The 16,389-nt window shown below is 52.9% G+C and overlaps 6 protein-coding genes across 6 annotated transcripts; 5 read left to right on the top strand and 1 right to left on the bottom strand.

Annotated features, from left to right (window-relative positions):
* Positions 1–97: 97 nt before the first annotated feature.
* J7T54_001045 (uncharacterized protein) lies at positions 98–1,888 on the top strand (the record flags this gene model as incomplete). The annotated part of the gene is made up of 3 exons (XM_051507093.1): positions 98–308; positions 370–1,697; positions 1,745–1,888. The coding sequence occupies 3 exons, from the start codon at positions 98–100 to the stop codon at positions 1,886–1,888; spliced, it is 1,683 nt and encodes a 560-aa protein (XP_051361593.1).
* Positions 1,889–2,525: 637 nt separating this feature from the next.
* J7T54_001044 (uncharacterized protein) lies at positions 2,526–4,499 on the top strand (the record flags this gene model as incomplete). Its single annotated transcript, XM_051507092.1, has 1 exon — positions 2,526–4,499. The coding sequence occupies one exon, from the start codon at positions 2,526–2,528 to the stop codon at positions 4,497–4,499; it is 1,974 nt and encodes a 657-aa protein (XP_051361592.1).
* Positions 4,500–5,346: 847 nt separating this feature from the next.
* On the top strand, positions 5,347–6,728 carry J7T54_001043 (Males-absent on the first protein-like protein; the record flags this gene model as incomplete). The annotated part of the gene is made up of 2 exons (XM_051507091.1): positions 5,347–5,922; positions 5,985–6,728. 2 exons carry the CDS (start codon positions 5,347–5,349, stop codon positions 6,726–6,728), a joined length of 1,320 nt encoding a protein of 439 aa, XP_051361591.1.
* Positions 6,729–7,574: 846 nt separating this feature from the next.
* On the top strand, positions 7,575–7,944 carry J7T54_001042 (uncharacterized protein; the record flags this gene model as incomplete). The annotated part of the gene is made up of 2 exons (XM_051507090.1): positions 7,575–7,757; positions 7,819–7,944. The coding sequence occupies 2 exons, from the start codon at positions 7,575–7,577 to the stop codon at positions 7,942–7,944; spliced, it is 309 nt and encodes a 102-aa protein (XP_051361590.1).
* Positions 7,945–11,555: 3,611 nt separating this feature from the next.
* On the bottom strand, positions 11,556–12,672 carry J7T54_001041 (uncharacterized protein; the record flags this gene model as incomplete). Its single annotated transcript, XM_051507089.1, has 2 exons — positions 11,556–12,112; positions 12,207–12,672. The coding sequence occupies 2 exons, from the start codon at positions 12,670–12,672 to the stop codon at positions 11,556–11,558; spliced, it is 1,023 nt and encodes a 340-aa protein (XP_051361589.1).
* A 2,282-nt stretch (positions 12,673–14,954) lies between these two features.
* On the top strand, positions 14,955–15,695 carry J7T54_001040 (uncharacterized protein; the record flags this gene model as incomplete). The annotated part of the gene is made up of 1 exon (XM_051507088.1): positions 14,955–15,695. The coding sequence occupies one exon, from the start codon at positions 14,955–14,957 to the stop codon at positions 15,693–15,695; it is 741 nt and encodes a 246-aa protein (XP_051361588.1).
* Between the last annotated feature and the right edge of the window lie 694 nt (positions 15,696–16,389).

The following is a 16,389-nucleotide window of genomic DNA, read 5'->3' as shown; positions in this document are numbered from 1 at the left end:
CACCCGGCGGTCTTGACACTTTTGTCATCATCCTCCTCCATCATCCAAGCGATAAGCCTCGACAACATACAGATCTGCGCCATTACAGGCCGCCGCGATGCCTGGCAAAGCACCCCCCAAAAGCGACAAGGATGCCAAAGGCGTCAGCAAGGGCAAGAAGGGCGGCAAGGATGCTGACGAGGAGATGACCGTCGTGGTGCCTCCCTCGAAGAAGCAGGCACAAGCCGCTGATGGCGATGGCGACGTCCACATGGGCGGTGAAGAAGACAAGGTTGAGGAAGTTGACCCAGCCGTGCAGGCTGTCACAGGTGTGTGCTTTTCCCAGGATGACCCGGTCGCTGGAAGTTGACTGACCCTGACCTCGCGCAGACATCAAGAGCAACTTTGCGCTACTGGACCGTGCCGTCGCTCTCTTCGACCCACGCTTCTCGTTGCGCGCACTTCGCTCCATCTCGCTCATCCGCAAGCGACTGACGCCCGACATTATCGCCCAAGCCATCGCCGACAGCTTCCCTGCGACAGCTGCCAGCGCCAAGAGTGCCAAAATCCTCCTTGCCGCCATCGACCGTGCAGATACACAGCTGGGCAAGTCATCGGGGTCAGAGATGGAAGTTGATGGAGATGCAAAGCCCTCAACTAAGAATGGGTCCAAGAAAGAGGCCAAGGATCTTATTCCTGAGGTGGACATCTTCCTGGGCATCCTCATCCAGGTCTATCTTTTCGACTCAAAGCAGTACGCGAAGGGTGCACGGTTCTCTGAGCAGCTGACCGATCGCATCCAGTCGCTGAACCGACGCACGCTCGACAGTCTCTCGGCCAAGGTTTACTTCTACTTCCAGCTCTTTTGCGAGCACATGGAGCCTCTGCCACCCTCGCCCGAGTCACCAATTGTAGCAGTGCGGCCCATACTACTTGCTGCCTTGCGTACGGCTGTCCTGCGCAAGGACATTGACACACAGGCGTCGGTCATTGTCCTGTTGTTGCGCAATTACCTGCTTACATCGCACATCAACCAGGCCGACTTGTTGGTGTCGCACACCCAGTTCCCTGAGAATGCCGTCAACAACCAAGTTGCTCGCTTCCTGTACTATCTCGGCCGTATCCGGGCGATCCAGCTGCGGTACACGGAGGCGCACGAACATCTGACGGCCGCCACGCGCAAGGCACCCGGGAGCAACTGCGCACTGGGCTTCTCTCAGACCGCCACCAAGGTGCTACTAGTTGTGGAGCTGTTGATGGGTGACATTCCAGACCGCTCGACTTTCCGTCAGGCGACCATGGAGGAGGCGCTCCACCCCTACTTCCTGCTCGTACAAGCTGTGCGTGTGGGCGACATTGAGAACTTTGAGACGACCATTGCCGACCACGCCGACACATTCCACCGGGACGGCACGTACAGCCTCATCTTGCGCTTGCGCCAGAACGTCATCAAGACGGGCATCCGCATGATGTCGCTGTCGTACTCTCGCATTTCGCTTCGTGACATCTGCATCCGCCTGCACTTGGGCAGCGAGGAGTCGGCGGAATACATTGTGGCCAAGGCCATTCGCGATGGTGTGATTGAGGCTACGCTGGATCGCGAGAAGGGTTTCATGAAGAGCAAGGAAGTGGGTGACGTGTACGCCACGAGGGAGCCTGGTGAGGCTTTCCACGACCGCATCAGGGCGTGTCTCGCGCTGCACGACGAGAGTGTGAAGGTGAGAACAATTCGAAACGTATGGAGATCTCGTGCTAACACACCAAGGCTATGCGCTTCCCCATGAACCAGCACCGCCTTGAGCTTAAGAATGCCCAGGAGGCGCGCGAGCGGGAGCGAGAGATGGCCAAGGAGATCCAGGAGGGCGATCTGGACGAGGACGACTTGGGTGGTGACTTTGAGGGCATGTAATGTGCTGTGTACATCTTCACCGGCTGGAGGAGACGGTCCTGTGTTAATACATCAAACAATCAAGATCTGCATTGGGGTCCGGGCCATTGGTCTGGGACAGGTTCTCTGGGGCGGCAGGAAAGGATTGGGAATAGATGCGGGTGTGGAATTGACGACTAATTGCTTCATGATGCCGGTCTCCCCTCGAATGTGGCTTGCGCGCACCAACATCATGCCAGCAGAAGAGGTGAAATGGTTGACGGTCGTACTTAGTCCTTGGTAGTCTGTCAACGACCAAGTCATTCTCTTTTCCAAATGTTTCGATGCAGCCCCGTTGAAGGTCTTGGGGCATGAGATACGTACGCCCTGTTGTCGACATGTAGTGTGAATCATTCAGTCTGACAGTCATCCGGGCCTCCACCTTTCATTCAGTCTCACCTCTCAAGGCAGATCAATTGACAATTGCAGCCAGTCGATCTGACTGTAATTGTGGGTTCACGTCCTTCTACATCGGACGCCCTTGTCGCTGACATGCTGCATGAACAGTCATGCACAGCCTTGTGAGCCGAAGGGATCGTCAAGATCACACCGATATAAGAATGAGATCTCCAGTGTTCATGGTCACTTTGGCAAAACTAAAAGGCGAGAGAAAGATTCCATGATGGCGACTGCGACACAGATCCAAACTTCTACCATCTCGTTGGCCAACGGCCCCTCGGACGACGCAATACGTCTCGCGGCCCTCTGCCGAGTCGCACTGAACACTCTCTACGCAGAACTACCCGACTTCAACCCTTCCCAGGCCTATTCACCTGATGAGATTGTCAACCTGCCCCTCTCGGCTCATCGGCTTCCCGACGAACTCTACGATCTCCCCCGTCGACGTTCCGCGCGCGCCAGCCTGGCCCAGGAGATTGCCGCGCTGCTCTCACCCAGCGAAGCCGACTCCCTGACGGCCCTCATTCGCTATGAAGCCGAACGCGTGAAACTTCGGGCCTGGACCGCTCTGCAGAGGGAGTTTGACCGCCTGACGGCCACGAGGAAGAACGGTCGGTCGACGCACGGTTTGTCCGGTGGTGTCTCGCCTGGCGTGCAAGCACCTGTGTGGTCTTCACGGATCACTGCGCAGGGGCCTTGGGATCCGGCTGTGAAACCGATCTCCTTGAATGGTGTCAGCGCTATTCCCATGCCGGTGGAAGTCGCGCAAGGCGAGGATCTGAAGCCTTTCCTGGGACACCTGCGTCGCAATGGCACGGCCGACGTACTTGAAAATGATCAGGCCCGTGTGCTCGAGGAGCCGTATTACAATGTCCAGGCTCTCGAGTTCAATAAGGGCGTTCTGTACGATGATGGGCGCATGGACCTTTGCAAGATGGTCGTGGGACCAGAGCATATCTGGTCTCTCATGTCTTCTTTGCGGCACAACACGTTCATCAAACACTTCCTGCTGGGGAACAATGTGATCGGACCGTCTGGTGTCAACGCTATCGCTGAGTTTCTCAGGGACCATCCGGACAAGATCGAGACGTGGTATCTGGCTGGCAACTGCATCGACACGGAGTCCTTTGCCATACTGGCTGAAGAGCTCGTAAAGTCGGACAGCGTGACCAACATCTGGCTGAAGCGTAACCCTCTCGGGCACGGAAGCGCAGGCCATCTGGCCAAGCTAGTCATCGGCGCCAAGAATCTGAGGACGCTGGACTTGGACCAGACGGAGCTCGGTGACCAGGGCGTCGCAGACCTGTTCACCCAGCTCGCTGCGCACAAGCCTGATGATGCTTCACCACTGCCCTTGCGCAACATCTACCTCAACGGCAGCGGTATATCCACCAAAGCCACCACCGCCATCGGCCGGTTTCTGGCGTCCCCAGCTTGTGGGCTGACATCCCTCTACATGTCCTCCAATCCCCTTGGCGACGAGGGTATCCAGGCACTGGCAGAGGCTCTGCCTCACGCACCGCAACTCACCCGTCTGCTCATACAATCAGCCGGCGTCAGCACCAAAGGTGCCATTGCCCTGTGCCAGGCTGCTTGTGGCCACCCCAGCCTCCGAGTCTTGGACTTGGGACAAGCGTACACCACCGAGGATCTCGGCCAAGCGTACAACTACATCACGGATGAAGCGGTCGATGCCATCGCCGAGCTGATCCGCACTTCCAGGCTTGAGTACCTCAATCTGGGCCACGCACCCATCTCACCAGCTCAGGTCAGGACACTCAATGTAGTGGTCATGGGCAGCCGCTCGCTGCTGTTCTGGAACGCAGTGCCCATACTACCAGACCCGAGCCGAAAGGTTCCTACATTCAGACCATCGCGGGACCTGACGCTGACGCAGGACCCGAATCCGCCCAAAGACCACTTGGAAGCTGAGAAGGCTCTGCGAGACCACTTGGCGGCTAACGTACGTGTCCGATACGGCGAGGGTGTCACGTACAAAGACTTTGTGGAGGAAGAGAAGCGCTGGCTGGTCAGCGACAAGGATGTGCGCAAGATTGATAGTGTGTATCGGAATCGGGAGGCGGGCATGGCCAGACGAGGGATTGCCAAGTTGGTGAAGGAGTGGGGGGAAGGCGATGATACCTTGGAGAAGGTGAAGCACGCTGTAGAACCGGTATGCACTGTGCGTGGGTAAGATTAATGGTGCCATGGGTTGCGCGGCTCATTGCTTTTTGTAGTGTTGTAGTCGAAGCGGTCTGTTGAGGTTCATTATTCTGGTCTGGTTCATGGTTGGGATGGATGAAGAGAAGTAGCCAGTTAGTGCCACACCAGATCTGAAATCATCGCAAGTATCATATTGAATGAGCCAATTTCCACAATATCTCTGGTGTCTTTCGCCGTTGCGGTGGTTGTGAATATCTGTGAGGCACCGACAACCTCATGGTAAAGCCAGGCAGTAGCGAGATTTCCTGATGTGCATGTGGTTCGGGTCTGTTATTCGACCAAAGCTTTCAATCAATCATACCTGCTGCTCTTCTGATCAGCAGATGTAAGTTAACATCACCTGCTGTCATGGTGATAGCGTTGATCGAAGGTTAGGTCCGACCCAGCTTGGAGAGGCACGATGGCGTTTTGATCCCACCGTACCTTGCGCCGCCCACCTGCGTCTGGTCTGGGCTTCAGTTCTCGCCCTGGAAATCCTTAGTGTAGACGGATCTTTTTCAATTCTGAATCTCACCCTGATTTCGAAACGACGCATTTCGCACACAGCGACGACATTTGATTTAAACAAAGTCTCTCGAGTTCCCAAGGACGCTTTAGCCACACGATTTAAGGCGAGGACCCCGCGACGCGTCGACGCGCTGCCTATCCTTCAACGTACGACTGGGCGCCATAGAGCTCAATAGCTCTGTCCATAACGAGGCGCATACTATAGAAAAGCTGGCAAAGTCATTGCCTGGGTGTAAATGAGCTTCTCGTAGCTGCACAAGACCCACGACAGCGGCGCGCGTCGCCACCTGACGACCGCGTCTGCGACGACAATGCCCACGCCCACGCCAGACCTGGTGGCGCCTGAGATCACATACCACGTCCCGTCCTCTCGAAGCCACAACATGACCTCTCTCGTACGACCGCACGGCCCATCTACCTCCTCGAGCCCCCTCAAGATGGCATCAAGTCAGCGACCTGCCGAACAACCCATCCAGCCTTCCCAGCGGGCCGATCGTAACATTGAGAAGGTCGTGCTTGGCGATCTGGTGTTCGACACGTGGTATCCGAGCTACTATGGCAAGGAATTGCTGGGGGATGTGTCAGCTGTCCCGGAAGATTGGCGAACGAGCCATGTCAAGAGGGACAGGGATCAGCACCCCGTGCTTGATAGGCTATACGTCTGTCCTAGCTGCTTCAAGTACTCCAAAGAGCTGGTCGCATGGTGGGGACATGTGCGCGTTTGCGAGAAGAGGCAGTCCGTCCCCGGGCAGAAGATATACGTCCACCCGCGCCGGAAGCACAAGGTCAAGGCTGCGCGAGTTCGGAAATCAGAAGTACAGCCCGACGAGACGGTTCACGAGGAGGGTGAATGGAGCATTTGGGAGGTGGATGGTGACCAGGACCGAGTAAGTTTGACCATCATGCTGCGGGCAAGCACATGCACGCACGAGCTGACCGCTTGCATCAGCTATTTTGCCAGAACCTCTGCCTATTCGCAAAGTTGTGGCTCGATAACAAGTCTATCTTCTTCGATGTTACAGGCTTTACCTATTTTCTTCTCGTCTACACCCCTCCCGCTGGCTCGTCCGGACAGAATGAGGCGTCTTCGGCAGTGCTGCAGATTGTTGGCTTCTTCTCCAAAGAGAAGATGTCGTGGGACAACAACAATCTAGCCTGTATCCTCGTCTTCCCACCGTGGCAACGCAAGGGGCTGGGCGGGCTCCTCATGAGCGCGAGCTACGAGATCTCAAAGCGACAGGGCGTCATTGGCGGACCAGAGAAGCCCATCTCGAATCTCGGCCAGAAGGGGTACAAGAGCTTTTGGGCGGGCGAGATTGCGAGGTGGCTGCTGAGCCTGGACGAAGGGGCCGTTGTCGACATTAAGGACTGTAGCGATGCGACCTATATCTGCCTGGAGGATTGTCTGTATATGTTCCGCGAGATGGACCTTTTGCAGGATGCCGGGGTGGGACCAGGCAAGCCCGTGGTACAAGATGGCGACGATGGCGACGAGGAGCTGGACGACGAGGATGCAAGGGCGGTGGCGAAAGAGGTCAATAGGGTCAAGGTCGACAAAGCTGCAGTGAGGAAGTATGTGGCCGACCACCGTCTGCACTTGCAGAAGATGTGTGATCCGGATGGGTTCGTGGAGGGCTACGCAATGGGAGAGAATGGTACCGGGGAGGAGGAGGACGAGGTCATGGAAGACTAGCGGCACGATGATACCCTTTGAACTTTGCGCGATTCAACTTTGCAGATGAAGAAACTGATGTCCTGAAGCTTAGGGGAGTAGGCTCGCAGAGTGCTGCTGGATGAGCCAAAAGGTCGACCAGAGTTGCGGTGACACTCGATGATCCTAGCTGCCACCACCGTTGCGTTCCGAACCAAAGAGACCCATCAGAGTTCCCGGAGACTGCCTGAGGCTTCTTCGAGATCGGGGAATCCCAACCGCATCCGCATCGCGAACAGGCTACTCCGTACGTACAGCACCTTGGAACCATGTTCCCTCCTTTGCCTCATCAAAAAGATCTTCCAGGCTAATCTGTATGGAGGCTCCACCCTGTATAAAGCTGCTAGCATCACCTTCAGTCTCCCTGTGGTTGTGCTTCATTGGGTTACTGCACTCTCCCTGGAGGTCTGAGCACATCAACTCCACGATCATCAACATTATACCGGCTGTCCATCGAAATGCGAGAAACTCTGTTGGGGTGGTGATGTTTGTCGATCGCTGAACCACACTTCACGCCAGCTACCATGCAATCGCAATCAGCGCCAATGTTCGCATGTAATTACGCTACGTACATAGGTACCTTAATTTATGTACAGAAGGCAAGCTAACCTGGGTCACTAATTCGGACATCACATCTCTAGGTCAATCCCGGTGTTGGTGTACTTGTCTCTATGAACTGACCGTTGGCGGCGTTGGATGCTTGGGCGTGGGCTGGAATGCGGCTCAATTGACTTGTCGCTTGTGCCTTAGTAGACTGACCGGAACAGCCTGTCCGAAGGGGCTTGAACAAGCTCGCAAATACTGGTACTGCTAGCATTCTTGAAAGCTATGGACTCTGGAGACTGCAACGCTGCGGCCTCGGACATCATTCTTGAATCCTCCCCGACCTTCGTCCAGGTTCATCAGTCGTTCATGTACATGTTGACTGGGAAGGCTGGCCTCTTTTCCACGATTCATTTCATCGGCCAAGCTGTTACGCCAGCCCTGAAGGATGACCAGGGCGCCATTGATGTAAGCCCGCACAAAAACACCCCACCCTCCCTCGTGTACTGACAAAATGCGTGCTCGACAGGATCTTGGTGCGTTGCTCGTTGGTATGGCTAAGCCGGTCGCTGCCGAATTGCAAAAGGAACTCAAGACCATCGATAATGTGCTCGACGCTGCCATCAAGGCCTATTCTGGTATTCAGACGAGTTAAGGTGCGTACCAGTCGGCTCACTGGGACCATGGCTTTGAAGCAAATTTGCCGATGCTGCCTAGCCAATGGAGTTTCCTACTAGATTTGGTGACCTATAGTGCGAAGACGTGAATACGATGCTTCTACAAAGATGTACCAACCATGTCCGCAACTGGTCTCCTTTGCAGAGATGTAGCCAACCATACTCATCCCCGGCAAGAGGAGCAACGAGAAGAGTGACAACCTCAATGACAGAGTATAGACGATGAATATTGATAAGTTTAGTTGATTAAAATAAATATTTCTCACAAGTAAATAGATGAAAGGCGACTGTAAACCTGACAAGCTGGCGTTGAACATAATTTTGAGCCTCATAATACACAACAATTGGCTCCTCGACATGCAATCCAGCGGTTCTAACTTCCGCATCGGGCGAATGGTCTAGTGGTATGATTCTTCCTTAGCATGGAAGAGGTCCAGGGTTCAATTCCCTGTTCGTCCAGTGTTGTATTATTTTTTACTTTTGTCCCCTTGGATAGATGCCCTCATCAGATAATTAGAAATCGGGAGCTGTCTCATTTTCATGAATTCTTGACAATGAGTTGCTCGCACCGTTGCTGGGCTTGGAATTGCGGATATCGCTGATGAACTGCAGTCTACGGAGTACTGGGACCCTGATGTCAACAATGTCCCCTATTTTACACAACGCAAATCTCCCCGATTCGAGGGGTTTGTCAATGCCCTACTTTACTTCTTACTGTGCCCAGGAGCGCTTGATTCCAGAAACCAACACGATATTATGACCTCCTTGGTTTAATAAGGTCCAGGTCTGCTTGTAACCTGAGCAGGTGACTTTACTAGCGGGCACGGAACTCAAGCCCCTTCCAGGGCCATTTCTTCACTTGACAAGAAAGGGCCCGTCCTCAGACGGTCACATCACTTTACACGCAGTCTATCCAAATCAACAGATTGATTTGCGAATACCTCTCATAACCAAATCCTCTTTCACATTTTCAACCATGGGCGGCCGCCTCTATTCGAAATGTAAGCTACAGCCACGTGATTCTTGCACTTTGTAGCAGGCAGCCAGGTTGTGCGTAACACTTACTTTCCACCATTGACCTCTGGTAAAGTTTATACGCTGCGTCGCACTCGAAGTTAGGTTAGTACTCAGGTACAATGCGCGACATTGCTATGCGAACAAGGTTTAGTGACTGATGATACCTTAACTACCAGGTAAGTACTAAGCAAGGTATACTCTCTCCCATCAAGCACTCTGCCATTGACCTTGCTGGACGGGCCTAGTTATTTGAGGCAAGATGCGACGAGTATAAATATGACGCAAGCACCCGCACCCGCGCTTGCTTTGTCGTCTCCCTTGGTCCGTTATCAAGTGTTGGATCATAGCTCTTTACTTTTGAACTGTGATGAGGACTTGGCACAAAAGAGCAATGCGGTTCGGGGGTTTGGTTCGAAACCATTGCACTTGTCGCCAGCAAGTACACCAAGGTCATGTGTCCCATAGTTGGGTACTAGCACATAATCGATACAGGTTTTGGCTAACCCTTTATGGGTTTCATCAAAATACGGACAACAGTGCTCCACGAAATGATGTCTCGTACGTTGAATTGAGCTGCTTTGGACTTGTCGGGGGCAGGTATGAAGAGTCGAAGAGCTGGCTGGAACCTGATTTGAGCTGTTCACTCCGCCTTCGGGATTGCCATTCGAGCGAAAGTGGTTATCCGTGGAACATTGTTGAAGTGCGGAGGGACTGAACAAAGTTGACGGCGAGGATTGAAAGCAATGGATATGGAGAGAGCCCAGTGCACAACAAGGGATATCTTTCCCTCCACAATGCAGGAGCACCCCAGACCAGATGAGTAGTTAATCATCGTGTCCAAGGGTACACTATCAGCATGCTCCAATGCCCGGGAATGAACCAAAGTGACCTTCTACACTAAATCTTCCTTCCTGAACTTGAACTACCCTAGTTGAATTAATGGAAGAACAGCTTTGTAAAGACGCTTCCAAGCACCTCCCTGAGATATTTGAGCTATCTGCCAGTCATATCATAGACCTTCAGAAATTCCATCGCCGACTTCAACGCCGATTCCTCGTGCGCTATGCCATTCTCGTTCACGGCGGCATTGATGGTGAACGGGAATGCACTGGCACAACACCGGTGGTGCGTCAAGTTGGGCGCCTTGATGACGTTTCTGTCCTTGTACTCTATGTCCTCCATGCCGCTGACTTACTCGTAGTGGAGGAGCCTGTACTCTGCCATGATCATGCCAGAGGTCTTGAGGGCTTGGTGACGCAGGCTGGCCAGATGGATCGGCAAACACTAACGACCCAGTCAAGATGTGCAGCAATGTACGGAAGAGTCATAACGGCCAATCTTCTCGTCTCGCTCTTTTCTTGTTCATCGAAACCTCTTTGGTCTTTGAGCATTGTCCATCTAAAGAGTCGCTGAGCCGCAGAGCGTAAACTCCTCATACGAGATTAGCATGCCTTGCCCACCCAACTCGATGGCGAAGTAGTCCAGATGGTCAGTCACTTCACGCTGTAGCTTATGTACGCTGAAAAACCACCTTCAGAGCACATGTGGGATATTGACGCCCTCGGCGCTCGCTCGTGCGAGCATACCTGGGTTTAGATTCTAGGGACGGTTCGAAGAGGTCAATGCTGTGGACCGATCCATTGATTTTCCGGCAATTGCGGATTATGAAGAGACGGTCGTCGATCAGGCTCCGCAGAGAGATGAGCTGAAGTTTCCGAGAGACACAGAAGTGCGTTGACTTGAGGTGCAGTATCACTGTAGAATCAAAAGCCCAGCTCCATATCAAGCACATCGCCTGAGAATCCTCAAAGTCTTTATCAAGCCAGCGTATGAATTTTCCGACGCCTCGGCCAGCTGGGGAACTTGAATCACCACGGGTCAGCTCATTTGATATGAAGTATCAAACAGGCCAAAAGGGAATTGCTGAGCGAGGGGCCAGTGCCCATACACAACTATTGTTTCGTGTACCTGATTCAAAAGGCGTTCGAAATGTGTACCGAGTCGAAATCAATGAGTTCATTGCTTCTAGCCTAGCGATGAAGAATAAGAGGGACACTCAAGCGCCATCGAATCTCCGTGCGCGACAAGACAATGTGGTTCAGGGGCTCCTGATCGAAATGAGATGGACATCGCAGACGCGGCGTCAAACCCGAACCAGACGGCCACGGATCTCGAAATTGCAACAAGCGCCAGCAAGACTATCTGCGAAACCATGCTCATCATTTTGAGCGTCATGCGACTTCAAGTTCGACAGCTACAAACCAACCAGGCTGGCTTAGACATTCAAGAAACAGACAAGCAGATAGCGGCGGCGTAACTCGGATTGGACATTTGCGAGCGTGACATTCGTCTACAGAAACAGCAGAAGCATCAGGAGGTTTGGCTTGGAGATGGACAGGTTATAGAATACAGGAGAGGCTTCTACACGTCTAAGTCTCCTTGACAGAACACTTGTCTCTTATCACTGTTGGATCACAGGATGGTACAGTTGATTCTGACTTCCTTCACACTCAGTTGTAAATTTTCTGCCGGTCTTCCCCATCCAACATACAACATCAAGCCTAACCACAGCCTACAAGCACTGTGAATACCAGTCATTGCCAAATGTGCACGTTGTTCCAGACTCGCAGCACTTTGGTCCACTCCAGCCTTGACCACCGCACTGGCCATAGCGTGCCGCACATGGTCCACTGGTAGGGCCAGTCCCAGTCGTCGTCGTCCTGGTCACCAACGTGGTCGTGGTCCCAGGGTCGCCACCACCCGTGTCGCCCTTGAGACCATCCTGCGTGAAAAACCTCCAGGTCTCGCCAGGCGCCCAGCTCTGCGACTGCCCGGGGTCCTTGGGATCAGGAACGTGGCCACCGCCGTGCGCAATCCATGTGACAGGATAGCCCGCCCGGCACGAGTAATCAGTACGGATGCGGTTGCTAGAGCCGGGACTAGGCTCCGGAGCGTTCTTGCTCTGGCACCCATTCAAACCAATGTACTTGTCGCGCAGCTGACGACCGAGGCCAATGTTGAGCACATCGTCGGCACTGCCGTGGATGCCAAGGTAAGGAACCGGCGTGTTCCCGCCATTGCAACCACTGAGCTGAGCACCAGAGATCACAGCAATGGCCTTGAATACGTCTAAGCAAGAATTAATTAGCATGTAACGTTCTGAGCGGGCAACATGTTGACTTGACAACTTGAACATGAAGACGAGGAACAAGACTGGACTTACCGGGTCGAGAGCAAGCCGCGCTGAAGCTCATGGCACCGCCATAACTCCAGCCAGTCGCAAAGATGTTGGATTCGTCAACGCAGAGGCTGTCCTGTACCGTCTGCAAGATTTTGTCCGTAAAAGCAATGTCCTCTCCTTCCTCGTTTGCCCATCCCGCATTCAGACCGTTTGGCGCGACAAAAATTGTCGTGCCCTCAGAGAGAGGCTGCAGACCGTAGTACTGGCCGTTGACAACGGCGCCCATGTTGCCATTGAGCCAGTGGTAGGCAATGACCAGCTTGTGCTCTTTCTTTGGGTTGTAGTTTGCTGGGACCTGGAGCGTGTACTGGCGGTTTTTGCCGTTTACGGTAGTGGACTTGACGCCGCTCGAGGGAGCATTCTTACCACATCCTGCCGATCGAGCCTCAGCCAAGGGGGCAGTGATGGCTCCAAGAAGCGTCAGGAGGTAAGTGATTTTGAGCCTCATGGCGAGAGGGGCTGGGATCACTATGCTATTTTATGTACTGAGGATGATATGTCCAGGAGGCGCTCATGGGAACCAAGTTTCGCAATTTCTTATATACACGTCCATCCGTATCTCAGTCGTGAGCAAAAAGGCCCCCGGGCGAAAAAAGGCAATAACGGAACACACGATCCGCCCACGCGGACGTCAAAAGCATTCCTTGGCTTGCATGTCGGCAGTTCATGGCCTGGCCTTCCCCGCAAACGCCAGGCACTCTGATAGAACAGGCTAAATCGGCTTCCTGTAAGTCAGACTGAGTGTCACTACTCCGTAATGAATCCCAGCCTAGGCCTCTTGGCATAAAAAAATCGAAGCATCCGAGAGCCCTGCCAGCTCTGGCATGCAAGTGTCAGATCAACGACTGGCCGACTGAAGGGATGCAAAGTACGTACTTATCCGTTCAACAGGCGCTCCAATCCAGAACGGGAACATCATGTCCGCGTGAATGATTCTCGCTGCATTGCGATTCTTCGGCACATCAAGCGGCATCTCCTTGAGGGGAAAACATGGAATTAGCCACCATCAAGTGCGTCTGGTGATACTATCATCTAGGCAAATGTCCACATGCCTGGCTCAGCTGGTGATGGTCTGTAACCCCTTTTCTGACGGGCTATGTACAAAATGATTGCAACGGGGTCAAACTACTGAGGAATAGGCTTGCAATGCCTACCATAGTCAACGCAAAGACCTTGGTCTTCGAATGAGCAAATGATCAGTTCATTGAGTTGGATGAGCAAGAAATTGATTAGGGGATCGATCACCCCCTAATGAGGAACTGAGTCTGACAGGGTGAAATGCGAGATGCTGCAAGGCGGCGCACTTAGGACCTTGTTTGCGCTTCAAAGGCCATTATAAAAGCTCAGTGTGTGCAAATTGGGACACATTTCATGAGCAAAAGTTGACGGTGTGAGGCAGCCATGGTATCAAATGCACGTAGTCAGCACTGCGCATCGAGAGTGGCCGGTCTTTATCCCAAGATCACAGCTCGTCTCCTTCGCTGCTCATAGTCCCGCAGGAGATGCTTCTTGAATGAAAAACTCGCAAAACATCGCTTGACTGTATTTTTCAGCCCACTGAGTAGATACCTGCCCGTCAAGACCTTGGGCATGCGGCAAAAGGGTAGCTTCACCCGCTCTTGAAATTCTGAGCTAAGGCAAAGACATTTCAATACGCCTTGGGTATCAAAGTATAGCGATGTCTAATTCTAGCGAGGTTCCTTCCAGACGTTCGTCTTGAGCTCTATCACACGCGCATACGTATCGGAATCAATCCTTGACTCGAGTCTTTGCCTAGATTGTCGACGCCCTCCTGCCGCAACATGTCATTCACAAACTCGCGATGACTGGAACAACGTCCTCCGCAGGTCATTATGATTAAAGTAGCTGCCAGGCGTTCACCTGAGAAGATTCAATAACTCAAAGCCCGTGAGTGCTCCTGGCGAACTAGGAGTGTTGAGGGCATTTGACCCCACGGACAATCTTGCCCAAGATGTCGTCGCACGTCGTCTGATCTACACGTATTGGACTCTCGCCACAGCCAAGAACTTTGCCTATCGGTCCATTGACTTGCGAAAAAATTATTGCTACCTTGATTCATCAAATCTGTGTTATTCAAGTGTTTGATGTCTCCTCGCGCTCCAACCGCCGTGATAGGCTACGACTTACATGCAGCGTCTGGGCGTGGCGCTTAATGATACAGTGAACTCCACAAACCACACACAAAGCCGCCCGTCGCATTACTGTGTACGCTGTCAATTAGCAGTAAGCGCCCTTTGTGTTGCGGCAAACCCTTGTGTTTGATCCTTGATGCTGCCATGTCAATCAATTGGTTCGCACGGAGTCGATCTGAGGCGTACCAGCTCGTTGACTTCAATTCAGTGCTAAATTTGGCTTGCACCTCGACGCTTTTATCTCCAATTCCTGCCTACCTCAGGTATATAAAAAGGAGGCCCTCGCGTTATGGAGCTGGGGGTCCTGAAGCTATTCATCATCGCATCCTTTGTCCCGATATAGATTTCCTTCTCGTTTCCTCTTTCCTTTGTCGCTCTGCGAGCCGTCTGCTACTTTACGCTATATTGACTTCCTCTATTTTTCCTCGACTTCAATTTGGGTGGTTGCATCTCCAGCGATATTCAGAAATCATTTCACTGCCTTTCAAGTTTACCAGGCGCCATCACAAAAGCAACGAAGAGACAGCGGATAGGAACATACCCCACAAATAACAACAAGTTATTCGCCATCACCACCATGGGACTTCAGAGCGCCATCAAAGCCGGCCAGACCGCCGTCGAACTCGGCCGCACCGCCCAAGGTTTTGCCGGCGCCGCCTCCGAGCTGCGGTCAGCCGACAAGGGTGAGCTGGGCCGCAAGGCCGGTCGCCATGCCTTCAACGAGGGCGCCGAGACAGGCAAAACCATGGGCAAGACCTGGCTCAAGACGTTCGAGGTGATTCCCCGCATGATCGTCCGCGGGCTGCAGTTTCTCTTTGCCATCATCGCCTGCGGCTTCTACGGGAACAGAGTCGACGCCGATCGGAAAGCCGACGGTGCCTTCTCGCCCGAGTGGCTCCTGGCCATCATCGTTGCGGGGTTGTCGGCCATCACAGCGGTCCTCTTCGTCGCCGCGACGCCACTAGGTGCCATACCGTACTTTGGGAGCAGGATCAAGCTGTTCAAGACGTACCGGGCCTTCCCCTGGGACGCGATCCTATTCATCGCCTGGGTAATTGTGTTTGGCATATTCGCGGGCATCTTCCTCCACAGGGGCGACGACGACGACAAGTACAAGGGTAGTTCGACGGGTGCGATGAAGACGGCGGTCTGGGTGGACTTTGTCAATGCGCTTTTCTGGCTGGCTTCCGCTGTCTATGGCGCCTTCAAGACGTTCATGGGTGACAAGGCAGATGAGATGACGGATAAGGTCGGGACCAAACTCTTTGAGAAGAGAAAGACGGTTCCCAAGGACAGTTCTGACGCTGAGAGCGTGTGAAGCTAGGGTCAGCAGGCTCATGACCTACGCACAGATGTTGAACATAATGAGCATACGCTACGTACATTGATACATACGACCATACCCAGTGGAAAAAACGGGATCCCGTCCGCTCTCCCAGAGTCAAGCCGCTAAGGGGCTGATTAGTAGTTGGCTCGGTGACGACCAGCGAATACCGGCTGTTGTATGTTTTTTTGGTCATTTTTGCACATCCTTTGGGCTACCCTACACAGTGGTCGAGCAAACCACGGCGTTCGCAGTGAAAGAGGGTTGCAAGCCCGCGCAGCTTGCGATTGCCTGGATTCGCGCTACAAATGGTCGTGAGGGGAGACTATTTTGATTGCAGAATGAATGCTTTTATGAAAAGAAACCTAAGGTCGATACCCACTTTCCACGCACCCACCTTTCTACGCACCTTCACGAAAAGCCTGATTAGATTTATAGCTATAATTCTATAGCACAACAACCTTTAACTAATCCGATGTATGCTATAGAGCTTTATTAAAGGCCTCTGTTTCTAAAAATACGATTTCCGTAGCTAAATTATTAGTAATCTACCGATCTATTATAGCCTCGGGCGGTAACGATATTTTAGCCTTATTATGGGCTTCTTTTATAAAAAAAGAGTTATAAAATACTTAGTTAGGGTCTTTTTCGACGCGTATATATTTTCGTAAACGAATATTTTTAATCC

This window comes from Emericellopsis cladophorae (genome assembly GCF_022114955.1).
Source record: "Emericellopsis cladophorae strain MUM 19.33 chromosome Unknown NODE_28_length_274560_cov_118_130999, whole genome shotgun sequence".
NCBI classification, from domain to species: Eukaryota; Fungi; Ascomycota; class Sordariomycetes; order Hypocreales; family Bionectriaceae; genus Emericellopsis; species Emericellopsis cladophorae.
This window is presented reverse-complemented; position numbering and strand designations above follow the sequence as displayed.